General features: G+C 45.3%; 1 protein-coding gene across 3 annotated transcripts in view; it reads right to left on the bottom strand.

Moving 5' to 3' along the window:
- The window catches only part of camkk1a (calcium/calmodulin-dependent protein kinase kinase 1, alpha a), a 53,339-nt gene that overhangs the window by 3,365 nt on the left and 35,095 nt on the right, over positions 1-14,879 (bottom strand). Inside the window, exons 7-16 of one of the 3 annotated variants that reach the window (XM_026182292.2) lie at positions 12,491-12,527; positions 12,158-12,179; positions 9,008-9,096; positions 7,334-7,533; positions 5,941-5,994; positions 5,637-5,710; positions 4,120-4,207; positions 2,647-2,775; positions 1,698-1,801; positions 74-121 (exon numbers count right to left, since the gene is read on the bottom strand). In XM_026182292.2, coding sequence (XP_026038077.2) covers positions 74-121; positions 1,698-1,801; positions 2,647-2,775; positions 4,120-4,207; positions 5,637-5,710; positions 5,941-5,994; positions 7,334-7,533; positions 9,008-9,096; positions 12,158-12,179; positions 12,491-12,527 — 845 coding nt within the window. Of the gene's footprint in view, positions 1-73; positions 122-1,071; positions 1,443-1,697; positions 1,802-2,646; positions 2,776-4,119; positions 4,208-5,636; positions 5,711-5,940; positions 5,995-7,333; positions 7,534-9,007; positions 9,097-12,157; positions 12,180-12,490; positions 12,528-14,879 lie in introns of those variants that run through there. The other 2 variants (XM_080306953.1, XM_026182294.2) reach the window with 2 other exon arrangements.

Raw genomic sequence — 14,879 nt, 5'->3', positions numbered from 1 at the left:
GAAAATGATGATGGAGCAGCGGCTGGAGGATGTGGGACAGACAGAGGCCGGACTGCTTCGCACAAAGTGTTACCTGAGTGAGGGCTGAAGTTTAAAAGAGGGCCGGAAGGGCCACGAGTCCCTGCAGCAAAGTGGGAGAGAAGATGGACAAGTCACATATGAGAGGACAAAGGAACGCAGGCCCGTGGGAGGAAACCCGCCTCCCCACCACGTAGGGTCCAGCTGCACTTTTAGCATCTTTCAAAAATGATCACACACCTCAGAGTTTCATTTGTATCGTAGCATTGCAAAGTAAATAACACATTTTTAAAGGCCTCCCTGTGGCTGAATCTGAAAACTGCACTCTGACTCAGGATGCGCCGATAACCAGAGCAAAAGGACTTTTGTCTGCAGCTGCAGCTCAGCGCAGCAGCTCAATGATACTGACAACTGTCAATACAATGACCCTGATAGACAAGCACGAGCCACAAAAGGCTGGGTTTAGCTGCAGCAGAACTTTCAAAATAAAGCGACGGGACTTTCCACTCAAACTGGCTGTTGATGAACTTCTTTTTTTCCTGGATGAAAGAAAGGGGAAAATTTGTCTCCAAATATACTTTGGTGGGCTGCATGGGAACACTGGTGTTAATGGTGCATTCAATTTCAAACATGCAGGCCGGAAATTTTCTAGTTGAATTCCAGCCTGAGAAACTGTAGCTTAGCGAGAAACTCAAATCTTTGCTGAGTCAGCAGAGCTTCCCTGGATACAGTCACCATGGACACAAGAAGCTGCCACCTGTGATGTTTCATCAAAATAGGACAACATATAATAGCGGCTACGTCATCTTTCCCCCACAAATCCTGGTGAAAAAAAGCGTCTGGCACTGGTAGCATCTGTCAGTCACATTAGCCGTTAGCATTCATTTGCTTCCCCTCATCAAAGGAGAAAAATATCCCACCAGCTCTGCTCCACTTGGACTTTGACGTGGAGGAAATCAAGGCTCTCAGAGCTTTCCAGTGGTTTTTGGTTATGTGTCCATATGTTTATAAAATAATATCTGACATCTTTACATAAACATATTGTACTCACTCAGAATTGTATTCATTACTCTATGATAGCCATATAGTTGGATTTCCACTGTGCAGCAGGGGGCAGTATTATTCAAACATCCATATGCTGTGAAAACACCTCCACCTCTGACGGCCGAGCGTGTAACGGTCCACGAGCAGCAGCATGTTCATCATCAGAAGACAGTCCCACGGTGCCCACGACACACCTGCTAACAGCTGTGCGTGCGCCTGTTTGTTTTCGGCTATACAAGTTGAAAATGCACAGCGGGGACGGGACGAGCCGATTGGCCACTGACACCTGTGATACTTTGAATCCACGTTACTGACAAATCAAGCTCAGCCTGAGGCACTAGCTCATTCTGCGTCACGCTGAGTCCTTCTAGTCTTGAGAGCTAAAAGCAACACACAAAGAAACACTTATACAAGCTGTAAGCTCCACTGCATACAATGAAAGAGTGAATTATGATGCTATGGCAACACAAGGAAGCAGCAGCTGCTGCTGCAAAAAATGAGCGCTATTTAACCTGAAGAAGAAGGAGACAGGTGTGGAGAAAAGATCTACGTTAGAATCTCAAGCAAAAAGATCGTCTTCAAAGACAAGATAAGCAAGTACTGAGCTGCAGACAATCAGGAAGCTGAACTCTTACATGAGCAGACTACCAGGTGCAGACATGGACCTCTCCTCCCGCCGGCTTGGGCACTCAAAGGGGTTACTGAAGGAGCGCTTTCTCAGCATGGCCTTTACCAAGATCTGAAACAGACAAACACGGGACGAACACGAGTTACATGAGAGGGGGCGCAGGGGGCGCCGTACTGTTACAGACATGCAGGGGGAAACACTGTTCTCAACATGTGGAGCAGACAAGTGGTTACAATGTTCCTCTAATATTGTTACTAATGTTGTGGCGACGTATCAGGTGATCTTCATTCTTCAACAGGCCTAATCTGCTGGGGTTTCCCATGATGCACTGAGTGTTTCGTCTTCACTCTCTGTTTATTCGCCGCTCTGCATTTAATCATTCGTTGTTAATCTCTGGCTCTCCTGCCCAGCGTGTCTCGTCTTGCCTCTTCTTCCTGTTAACAGGGAGTTTTTCCCTCCCACTGTTACCGAGTGCTTGCTCATAGAGGACTTTGTGTTACTGCTGTAACTGTATACATATAACGTAACCTGCTGCTGTAATGAGCTTTTTTTAAACTGGAAAACTTCTCACTTATTCTGTGTTGACTCTGGTCTTGGTGTGCAGTATACCGTCCTCAGCTTCCCTAATTCAATTCATTTCGTTAGACTAATAATGTCCAACACAGTTAACAGAAGCCCAGGCTGAGGGTCTGCAGTGATTGCACAGCTTATTATGTGAGCTTGCTTTCAAATGAATGCAACATTAGTGCATTTAAGGAGACACATAATGGAGACATTCAAATGCATTCATTTGGCTCTTTTATGGTTGAACAGTGATGAAACCCCGCCCCTCTGTCTGGCTGCGCTTTGTCACATCTTTGGTTAGCAGACAGAAGGCTGTGGTTGTTAAGAGCAGCTAGTCTGAGTGCTGCTGCACGCAGCAGTTTGATAAACGGAGGACACTCTGTGTTTCTTACCACTGCAGAGAGGCTGGGAACGAATTTGACGGAGTTCTGGATGTCCTCCTCTGTCACCTCTACCACAGAGCAGTGGTCCTCCTCCAGAGGCAGGGGGTCAGCACCTCCCTGGGTCACCCACGGGTCCATCTGAAAGGGCATGGACCGCAGTGAAATAGGGCACTTTCATAACTTGACACCCAGAGGTTCACAGAAACGCACAGCAGTAAATACAGTCAGTTTACCAGCTTGTGTCCAAGCAATGATTTAATGGCAAACGCGAGCTTTCCTACGTTTACAGGAAGGTTTGTTTCAGGCTGCGCGGTCCTCAGATTACAGTCCTCAGTACTGATTACAAGTGTTACTCTGCAAGAACCAACATGGTAAGACGTCGTAGGTGATTCAAGGCATCAGTGTGACCTAAGTGACATTCACTGACCAATCACTGCTGCGCATTTCCCACTTCACGCAACGAGACCCTCTGTGGGCTGCAGAGAGGGCGGGATGGATTTGCTCTGCATTTCCCTTTTTCCATGTTGGAGGTGCAAGAAAGCCAAGTTCTCCAACTGTGTGCCAAACATTTAGACAGTTACAAAAGTTGAATATAAATATAAGCTGATTAAATGTGCCGAATGAAACAGGCTCTTTCTGTCAAACATTAGCAAACATTAGTGACCCAATGGGAACATGTGATGCCTCTGCTGTGCTTCAGATACCCGTGTCACGCCTGTGTATTTGTATATTTAAGCCTCTTTTCTTCAGGCTGATTACAGCCTTTGTAATTAGATACTGTTGAATCAGCCTTTGACTGGATATGACGGCACTTCGTTTACTACACCGTTCTGCAGCTGAGCTCACCGCATGTTTGTCTCCGATTGTCAGTTGATTCCAGCAGCCCAAGGATGGCCTGCTTTGTTTGCACTCAGAGCTCCTTTGACTCTGCTGAAGGCTCACAGCTGACAGCTCTGCAGGCAGATGCACATGCCAGGTTGTCCCAGATTTATCCGACTTTCCGAGGTAATGCAAATCTCACACGACACATGCGACTGTAACAGCTGCATTAACAGGAAATATTCAAGCCTCTTCTTTTTAAAATACGAGGTGAGCCAACGCTGTGTGCAAGGTCACAATAAAAATGCTTTTTTTGGTTTTTGAGTCATCGTGTGTTTGTGCACGAGGACGTGCACGACGCCCGAGAGCCTCCATATCTCCACGAACACACAGAAAAAGAGTCACATGACTCATGACTAGATTGTGTGATGGAGACACAGTGGGGCGTGGGAATGTGATCGGGCCATGATTGTGGACCATCCACGGCACTAATACACACTCAGTTTGTCTAAGAACTACTCTGTAGGAACACAGCGAGGTCACAATCTCATGTGTTAATCAGCAGTGAGAAAATCACAGCGATGCTTTATAAGTATGAAGAAGGTGCTAAAGCTGAAGGACAGTAATCTGAGCTGGTTTTCTTATCATCCATCAGTTTGGTACCTTGATCTCTGGGATGCTGATCCTGCTGTCGGGGTTCTTATCCAACATCTGCAAGATCAGCTTCTGCAGCTCTTCACTGATTTTGGGCCTGAAGAAAAAACAAAATGACGATTTGGGAAAAGTTTTCTGACCCACATGTTTCCATCATGTTTACCTGAGGAGGAAATCGAATGATTGTATTTAACATGAGACACACTCAACAAGAACAGCATGAAATTATGACTTTTCTGCTGTCTCCTGTATCAAGCCGTGTTTGTTAACATGCAAAAGATCATTTACTCATTTCTTGGACTCGCTGTGGGAAAAAAACGTCCCCAAAAACGAATCAAAACTTTTATTCACCGCTGGAAGATTTGGTCACATGAAGTCTAAACACAGGCTCGGCATTAAACTGCCAACAGGTCGTCACATGTTGGACAAAGTGAAGCCAGCAGAAACATTTTGGCCCCTTTGTGTAACAGAGCCGTCATTTCTGCTCTTTGTAAGAAATGCTCACTTAACTCCTCCCACATATTCCAAACCGCTCTTAGAAAAAGAAAAAAAAGAAAAAAAAAAGGCTTTTCTATTAAGTGAAAGAAATTTATAGCAGCCCTGAAAACGGTAAATGGTCTGTATTTGTATGAAGACTTTTTCCTTCAGGCAGCTTTGGCTGTTGTTTGAGGGGGTGACTGTAACTGAAAGGGAGGCTTACTGCATGCCAGTAATGTCATATAGACAAACAGACATAATTATATTTATATTTGATCAGCCACAACACAAAAATACCACATTTAGTTAAAAATAAATTAGCAGCTAGAAGTAACCAGCTGACACAAGCAGCAGCTGGTAAAGTGCACTAGCTAGCCAAAAGGGCTAAACTGTTAAAATATATAGTCAGCTTGGATTAATGCTAGAAGCAGTTAGCCAAAAATATGTACTCAAGTGTTCAGATGAATAAATGATGAGACTTTTTCACTAATTGCATTTTATTGTCTTTATGCCACAGACGCTTAAAAAAGAGATGGAGGCCGCGGTGCGTGACGTGCATGCTCCACCGTTTATGACACACACAAATTTAAAAAAGGAAGGTACGCACGATACTAAGTAGCTTTAGCTAACAATAATCTGCTACATTCTGTTGGAATAGAACAGATATGTGTGGATTTAATGAACGCGGCTGTTGGAAGGCACAGTCCAACACCAACACTGAGCCCTGTCCTCACACCGCCCTTCTTCACTTCTTCTCCCTTCTCAGCGTGTCCTCCTCCACCACTGCCTAACATCTGTCTTTTATTCGCTCTATGATATTCCCCTACAGTGAGCAGGCCTGCCAGCTTTTCTTTGACCTTGTATTCATGTAGCTACTGAAGCCTCCGTTTGCTTTTTCAGCTCGTTTTGATTCACATGTTGGTGACGTTCATCCTGCCAAGCTTTTTGGGGAAAAAGAACAGAAGAAGACGTTTTCGTGACCGCGTTGCAGACGAAGGATAACTAAAGTGAAGATGATGACTGTCCATTTCAATAAAGTGGAAACTTACGTTTCTGGGAATTCTACAGGCTTGGTCCTTATCTTATTATGCAACGCCAGTATGTACTCGTCAATGAAGGGACACTGCAGGAAGAGCAGAAGAAAGGAGGTGAAAACCACAAGAACACACATGCACGATGACTGCTGCACCGGGCCAATATCAGAAAAGACGACCGAGACGAACAACAGCAGCAATCGGCCGCTTGGATTCATTACATTCAACGACAGCACGAGAAAGCTGCTGTTTCAAAACTGCGCTCCCACATTCTTCTATGCTTTTAAACGAAGACTTGTGGGGCAGACGTCACATTTACCTTTCCAAAGACGAAGCAGTAGAGGGTAACCCCCATGGCCCAAACATCCAGCGCCTGTAAGACAGTTCCAGCAGTGACATTATATTCAGATAAATGGGAAACATGTAGAGGACAAGAGTCGTTTTAAGGTTATTGTTTGGGGGCAGCTACTGTCAGATACCCTGAAGATGAATTTATGTGATGACATAGCAGCGGCACATGTGCCCCCCACCCCTCGCTCCCTGTAGCTCGGATCTGTTTGTGATCCCTGATAGATACGGATGATTAAAGCAGCCCTCTGAACCTGTGCAATATCTCAGCCACACTGCTGCAGACGTGACATGAAGCATCCTGTCTGCTGATTTGCACATCCTCTGAAAACAGTTTGGCCAAATCACATCTTTACAGAGGCCGAGTCATCAGGCAGAAACTAGAAGTGCAGCTCTTAAAATGCTCTAAACCCCCAAACAGCAGACGGAGGCACTCCGGTGACTCTTACACCCTGATGGCTTCTGTCTGTAATCAGCTGCTCCGGCCCCTCGTTCATGGTCAGCGTCTGAGCGAATCCACCAGTCTGTCCTTTCAGACAACCGCAGAATACAACCTGACAAAGTCTGTGATGGAGGGTTGAGGGGAGAAAAGGGACGATTTGGTGATGTTGATGTCTTAACCCCTCCCTGCAGCAGCTCCAGCGTGTGGACGTTCACATCCACCTGCTAGTTACGTTAAAAACAATTGGCTTATTTCACCGAAATAAGGACTACGGCAACAATCAGGACCATCAAAGTACTATTATACAAATCTCTAAAGGACTGGCAGTGTCTCATAAAGTGTCCACCCTCTACAATTTTAAGGTTTCTCGTATGAGAACATAATAAAAAACACACAATGTCATTAAACCAAAACAAATGTTGAGTTTTCTGTTTGGCTTCATCAGTTTCTTAGATCCCGCCGCACCACCTCAGCCGGGTTCAGGTCTGGACTCTGGACTCGGTTTGATTTGCTGCTGCTGTGCGTGGGATCACCAACAAGTGTCAGGTCCTCATGTTGGCGTGAGGCCTTTGTGCTGATATACAGTGTGTGGTTTGTCCAATCAGCGGCTGTGCGTTATATTCAGCCTCATCACGATAAAAAAGATGGAAGCTTATCTGCTATAGACAGAACTGCTCATCGTCTAACTGTGGAAATAACAAGGTGAAACATTTCTGATTCATTCGATGGAAACTGAACACAAGACCACTGTCGTTATCCCGGTGTCGATCACTTCCTTGTTCTTGGGCCGGCTAAACGCCAGAAACTCATTGTAGCTCAGCAGCTGTCATTTGGAGTTGGAGGCTCGGGTTCAGCGTTTTCAGTTTGGGTCACATCAAACACTACACTTTAAACTCTCTTCATGTTCATCGAGTTCACTCACTTTTCCACTGAAGCTCTTTCGCGCATCTGACAGCGTCTCTGGTGCCATGAAAGCCGGAGTGCCAGCAGTGCTGGACAGCAAAGCGTCGTTGCCCTCAAACTGGTTGCTGACTCCAAAGTCTGCTATCTTCACATGGCCATCGTCCCCGAGTAACAAGTTAGAGGGTTTGATGTCGCGGTGGACAATCTTCTGGTAGTGCACTGGGATAAAAAAAGAAAACACAAAGAAGAGAGCGCAAGTTTCCCCTTTGGACACGTGGAAGCTTATTTCTGTTTTCTGGAATATTTCCAGCTTCTAAACACAAACTGGAACTATCCTTGGAAAAACGCAGAACCCGGAACGCAGCCTGAGGATCCTCAGGTCGCATCTTTACTCGTATACACCGAGGTTTGAGAACATGTCATTAGGGCAGAGGGCAGGTGGTGAAATGTCGTCTTCATGGGGAAGAACAAAGCCCAGACTGTGGTGATTGTGTCATTATGAGGGTAGAGCTGCGCTTCTTCAGCCTGCGTCCTGATTGGTGTTCAAACTGGAGGAAAATAAATACTCTCAGCAAATGGGAGGTTCCCAAATTCGAGAACAAGCCAAAATTGTTGGGAATTATTTCAATCTTTAACAAAGCATTGCATTATAAAGGTTAATATTATATTATGTGGCTCAAGCTCAAAGAGGAACCAGTGACCTTTCACTGGTTGGATGGCGGTGTAAACGCCTGCCATGGTGGATGCAATGTAAAGCAAACAAAAATAACAACAAACAAACAAACATACATGAGCACAAATTGTAAATATTGCATTTGAACAAATATTGTTTGGTGAACGATTTCACCACAGCAGCTGGTTCCAATGAATTTCGCTCCGTTTGACTTCTTTTAATGTTACTTGTTGCCAACCGTGAACACACTAAAATACAGCTGGGATCATGTAGAAGAAATGCTACGTTACATTGTAGACATAAAGAGAGAAACAGACACTGACACACAACAGAACAAAGTGTTACATATGAGCTCATTATAATTATTCTTTCATCAGTTTCCAAAGTTCCACCTCAGGATTTGCAAAAAAACAACCATTAGGTATTTTAGGTACTGAAACAATGTTTCAATATTACTTGTAATTAAATGTCAACATGAACACTAACGAGTAATTATAACTGTCAGCTGAACATGGTGACGGGAAGAGCTTTTCCTTTCAAACGCAGGTTTTAATTATAAGGTTTAAAAAATGGAAATAATCAGCAGAAGCAGGTTGAACTGATCTGTAATTGGAACAATTTGGACTTTTGAAATCCATCATTACTTAAAGTGGGAACAAACCCTAATGCTTAGCAAACAGCTGTGTGATCAGAGGAACCTGCTTCATTAGCACTGGGTGACTGGGCTTTACTGGTGACTGTACTTTTCCATTTTGTCCCATTGTTACCACCATGGAGCTCAGGATGACACGGCACTGCTCCTAAACGATTAAGATCATCGCCTGCTGAAATTAATCACCTGCAACACACGAGGCCTGGGCACGGGCAAAGCTGTATCGTTTAATAGAAGCTGGCTCAAAGATGGAGAGGGGCTGCTGCGACAGGGCGAGAGGCAGAGCTGGACAGGTCGCCAATCTCACACGGCGCTAAAATGACTGCTTTGAATCTTTTAGTCACTTTGTGAGGGTGCGTGGTACTTACAGTATTCGATACCCAGGATGACGTCTCTGAAGTATAAGCGAGCTTGCTCTTCTGATAAAGGACTGTCTGTGGGCACCTCCATCACTGGGCTGCAAATCCACGCAGACACACACAACACAGGCAGCGTGACAGACAAATGTGCAGATTATGTGTAACAGTTGTTTCACTGGTAGCTGTGCTGTTGACTCTAAATGTGATTTAAGCTCCGACGCTCAGCAGCAGGCAGCTACGCGTCTGATTGGATGACAGCAAGTTACACACGAGGACACGAACGAAGCCCTCGCTGTAATTTCAACAATGCTGTGACGCTGCAGACGGTGCTGGGAGCCACATCATCCCAACCATCCCAGCATTTTCCTGCGTCGCGCTCCGTATTCCATCACGCACTGATACCGATGGATAACACCGCATACAGACAGATATCTCTATAAACATTTATTATCACTAAGTTTGAATTCACATTCATCCCATCTCAAACTGCACATTTATAAGGAACAAATCTGTGAAAGGGCTGGTTGACATCTCCACAGAGGATCCATTTAAATCCTTCACATGTGAAGAACCAACGTTATCTTTGAGCATCATCCATATTTTTAAAAACCAATTTAAACAACAAAGCAACAGCTGACTCTTCTGTGTAATAATCACAGATCTGATCAAACATCTTCTGCCTTCACCAAACGTTTAAATCTTTCTGCCTCTTTGTCTCTAATGAATGAAACAGACGTCAACAAATACTTTTAAATGACTTTGTTCCTTACAAATACATCATAATATCATTTTTGCTCATTAATGACTGACGTGTGTGGGAAAACACATTCACAAATGTCATTGTACTTTTGTGTGTGAGTGTCTGTGCTCTCTTTTTGGATGCTTTTAAAAACCCTCTGTGTGTCTAAAGCTGCACACCAGTCTCCACGTGTTACTCAGAGCTGTTAATGAGGAGGTGACGCTTTGCAGCACCAAATTATGAACATTACCAGCAGCATGACGCTTTCACACAGAGCGGCTGCTGCCGTGTTTGTTCTGCTTACAGTTCATTTGCTCAGGCTTTTAAATGCAGCTTCATGTCAGAGCAGCAAAGCAGTGACTGCATGGGTGAAACGAGCTGTTACAGCAAAGATAACAGCGTGACTGTAAGCTCTATGAAGTGAACATCAAGCTGCCCGACGCTCACGCTAACAGCAGCCGACTCAGAGGCAGTAAGAGAGCAAATCCATCCTTTAAAACAGCTTCATATGAAAAGGATAAAGTTATTTACGCATACACGTCCTTCTCAAAACATTAGCATATTGTGATAAAGTGCATTATTTCCTGTAATGTACTGATAAACATTAGACTTTCATATATTTTAGATCCATTACACACACCTGAAGTAGTTCAAGCCTTTCATTGTTTTAATATTGATGGTTTTGGCATACAGCTCATGAAAACCCAAAATTCTTATCTCAAAAAATGAGCATATCATGAAAAGGTTCTCTAAACGAGCTATTAACCTAACCATCTGAATCAACGAACTCTAAACACCTGCAAAAGATTCCTGAGGCCTTTAAAAACTCCCAGCCTGGTTCATTACTCAAAACCCCAATCATGGCTAAGACTCACTGCTGTCCAGAAGGCCATCACTGACACCCTCAAGAGTAAGACACAGAAAGAAATTGCTGAACGAATACGCTGTTCCCAGAGTGCTGTATCAAGGCACCTCAGTGGGAAGTCTGTGGGAAGGAAAAAGTGTGGCAGAAGACGCTGCACAACGAGAAGAGGTGACCGGACCCTGAGGAAGATTGTGGAGAAGGACCGATTCCAGACCTTGGGGGACCTGCGGAAGCAGTGGACTGAGTCTGGAGTAGAAACATCCAGAGCCACCGTGTACAGGCGTGTGCAGGAAATGGGCTACAGGTGCCGCATTTGAACCAGAAACAGCGGCAGAAGCGCCTGACCTGGGCTACAGAGAAGCAGCGCTGCACTGTTGCTCAGTGGTCCAAAGTACTGTTTTCGGATGAAAGCAACTTTTGCATGTCATTCGGAAATCAAGGTGCCAGAGTCTGGAGGAAGACTGGGGCGAGGGAAATGCCTGAAGTCCAGTGTCAAGTACCCACAGTCAGTGATGGTCTGGGTGCCATGTCAGCTGCTGGTGTTGGTCCACTGTGTTTTATCAAGGGCAGGGTCAATGCAGCTATCAGGAGATTTTGGAGCACTTCATGCTTCCATCTGCTGAAAAGCTTTATGGAGATGAAGATTTCATTTTGCAGCACGACCTGGCACCTGCTCACAGGGCCAGAACCACCGGTAAATGGTTTCCTGACCATGGTACTACTGTGCTCAATTGGCCTGCCAGCTCTCCTGACCTGAACCCCATAGAGCATCTGTGGGATATTGTGAAGAGAAAGTTGAGACGCAAGTCCCGACACTCTGGATGAGCTTAAGGCTGCTATCGAAGCATCCTGGGCCTCCATAACACCTCAGCAGTGCCACAGGCTGGTTGCCTCCATGCCACGCCGCACTGAAGCAGTCATCTCTGCAAAAGGATTCCTGATCAAGCATCGAGTGCATAACTGAACATAATTATTTGAAGGTTGACTCTTTTTGTATTAAAACACTTTTCTTTTATTGGTCGGATGAAATATGCTAATCTTTTGAGATAAGAATTTTGGGTTTTCATGAGCTGTATGCCAAAACCTTCAATATTAAAACAATGACAGGCTTGAACTACTTCAGGTGTGTGTAATGAATCTAAAATATGTGAAAGTCTAATGTTTATCAGTACATTACAGGAAATAATGCACTTTATCACAATATGCTAGTTTTTTTGAGAAGGACGTGCACATGTGGATGATACCAGCCGTCCCCTTCATCTCCAATTTGGTTATAACAGCAAAAGGTTGTGCATCATAATGTCTTTAGCACTGTAGCAAGGAGCGGCTCATGCATGAGGATGTGAAACGCTTTCAGCGCCAAGAACTGAAAACCCAAGAAAATGACGAATCCCTTTGAAGCCTGAGGTGGAACAAACGGCCGTACGGCTCAGAGTAATGAAAGAAGAGCGCAGCAGTGATCGAGGCAGGGATGAAGGGTGGAGAAATGAGGAGGAGAAGGTGGGTGGGTGAGCCTTAAATTATTTAGAGACAGAAGGACGGGTTCTCTACTCACCCCTTACGCATCAGCTCAAACACTGTCAGAAACAGGGAGAGAAGGAAACACGAACACGTGAGACCAAATATTTCATTCTTTTGTTCATTCGGCCTGTTTGTGACCGCTGCTGCCACCAGGCTGCGTATTACTCTACAGCCTGACTGCGGCACTGCTGATGGAGAGCTTCTGCATAACGCGCCAGCCCTAAGCAGGTCTGCAGGGAAACGACCATCTCTGAATAAATGACACGTACACTTGTCGGCGCCATACGCATCGAACGCCACAGGCTTACAGACACAGGGCAAGAACAGAGCAAAAGTATCTGGACACATAAAACAAAGACGTGCATACCCATGTGAAGGTTGTCCTCCGATGGATCATCCAGCACCTGCAGCATCAAAACACAGTCAGCGTAAATGGTGAGCAACATAAAAACATTCAGTGCTTTCATTTAAAGAGCTGACAGCGTGCATTCACTGACTCACTGCACAACTCGTCTGCTACCATAAAAGCTTCCTGCAACTCTCGGCAGTCAGCAGGTTGAGGAGTTACAATTTAAAACAGTGGCTCAGCGTCATTTGCACAAAAATGATATCTGTGCAGTCGACGCTTCACCAGGTACACAGGCTGACTGAAAAGCTGCGTACACCTTTTCTACTGAACAACACCACGGACGCATTAACGCGGGCAGAGGCCGCCATCGCTGCAAAAGCTGTATTTGACTATTCTTATGACAATTTGGAACAATGCTCCGTGTAGCCTTTTTTAAGTGTTTTAAGGTTGAGCTGTGTACAAGACAGCACAGGTACAACGCGTGCCTTTGAAAACTAGTCCACCTTCAAAATGTCAAATGAGCTCAAAGACGATGAGTGGATGACAAAGAAGATGTTACGCTGAGGTTCGTTCATGTTTGAGAACGATACGTGAAGACATGATGTTTTTTAAACTATTTGCACGAGCACCAGAATAAAACATTATTCTGACATGCTTCCATTTCACACAATCAGCCAACCTGGCCCCACCCTGCCACCTGATTCGCTGAGGTCAGAAGGATGTGAGTGGGTGGATTGTAGATGGCAGACGGTTGGTGAAACCTTGGCTGATTGTGACCCACACCTGTTTCACAGCTTGGCTCGTGTGATTACGTAGAGGATCAATAGGGGGTCCGTGACCCTCTGGGGGGGCCACTCCCACAGGGTTTGAATCTGGGACTTTCCACCAGTTGCTCATCAGTAGAACTGAAGAAGCTTCTGGGATGAAACATCTTCAGCAGACGCTTTTCTTTCCCAGATTAAACTGCGCGTCACCACAGAGCTTTCACGGTACCTGCCTCTTACATCGCTGACTGACTCTATTAGCAACATAACGAGAGCTCAGTGGTGGCAGCAGTACAGGCTTCAGAGGCACGGGGATGGGACGTGCACCCCCCCTGCTGAGCCTTAAAAACAGAAAGGTCAGGCCCAAAAGAAACCCAGCAGCTTCGTGAAATAAAGTTCTGTGGAAGCATGAAAGGTCAACCTCTCTAAAAAGAAATAAATAAATAATAGAAAGTGTGAAGAATTAAAGGAGCGGCTCAGGAGTCACAGCCCCCCCTCGTCTGTCGAACGTAGCGGTGCTATCGCTGAGGCACGCCGGCATCAGCAGGGTGATCACACAGCTGTTCCAGTCTATGTTGACATGTCATCATTCAGAAGGACAACATCACAACGTGGCCGAAGCAGCAACAACAAAGTTTACAGATTTGGGGTATTTTTTATGTGCATCTGTCCAGTAACGTTTGGACTCTGGGATATTTGGCAACAGGCTGCAATGAACCCGCGCAGCTCTTTCTATACTGATGCAACCATTTCCCAGTAAAGTGAGACGTCCTCTGGTGTGCAGTATCCACCCCAAAATCTGCGATGTAAAGATTTGAAAGAGGAGACTACAAACAATGCGTCAGTGCAGAGAGTGACATTATTCACTGTTGACAGAGGGGAAACAAACAGCCTCGGCTCGAGGACTTCGGTAGCCCTCTGTGCTCACAGCTAGCAGCTTGAGCTGACATTAGCTGGTGCTAATGGTCTTTTATTGCAGCTAACAGACGTTTCTCATGTTGACTTGTCACAGCAGGCAAAGGTTTATTATTGGTGCCTGCATTCCTCTTACGGGAGTTCTTCTGTTTGCACACTACTTCAATATAATGGCAAACTGGGACACTTTAAACAGCCGTACAATCATTAGTTCCTCTCTGTGACCAAAATGTCTGTCAGGCTCGAAGCAGCAGCAGGAAGAAAAAACAGAAGAAAGAGGAACGCTTGCATCAATACTGATTCAATTATGGCTCGTGAGATCGATGTTAATATTAAACTTTAGTGGAGATGTTCCCAGAAATCCAACAGCTGACACAGTAAGGATGGAGACTCACGATCCGGACTCGGCCATGAAAACAAGCAGAGCCGCAGTAATTTCACCTGCAGTCTGTGTTTAAACAGAAATCCACAACTTCTTGGTTCAACTTTTTGCCCCGCGTGTCTGCCCGCCCCCCAGGCAGCCCGCGACTGTGATTTGGTGCTTTATACAGTGGGCAAGTAAGTACTGAACACCTGACCAAGTAACTCGGTCTCTAATAGTGTTATTGACATGAAATTCTCACCAGACGTCGGTAACAACATATCCAATCCACACGTTCAACGAGTGGGATACTGAGAAATGACAAAAGCCCCGACACCAGCTGAGATCTGGCAGTAGTTACAGGGCG

This window comes from Astatotilapia calliptera, chromosome 10 (assembly GCF_964374335.1).
Source record: "Astatotilapia calliptera chromosome 10, fAstCal68.1, whole genome shotgun sequence".
Lineage (NCBI taxonomy): Eukaryota > Metazoa > Chordata > Actinopteri > Cichliformes > Cichlidae > Astatotilapia > Astatotilapia calliptera.
Note: the sequence above shows the minus strand (reverse complement) of the source record. Positions and strands in the feature narration are given on the sequence as shown.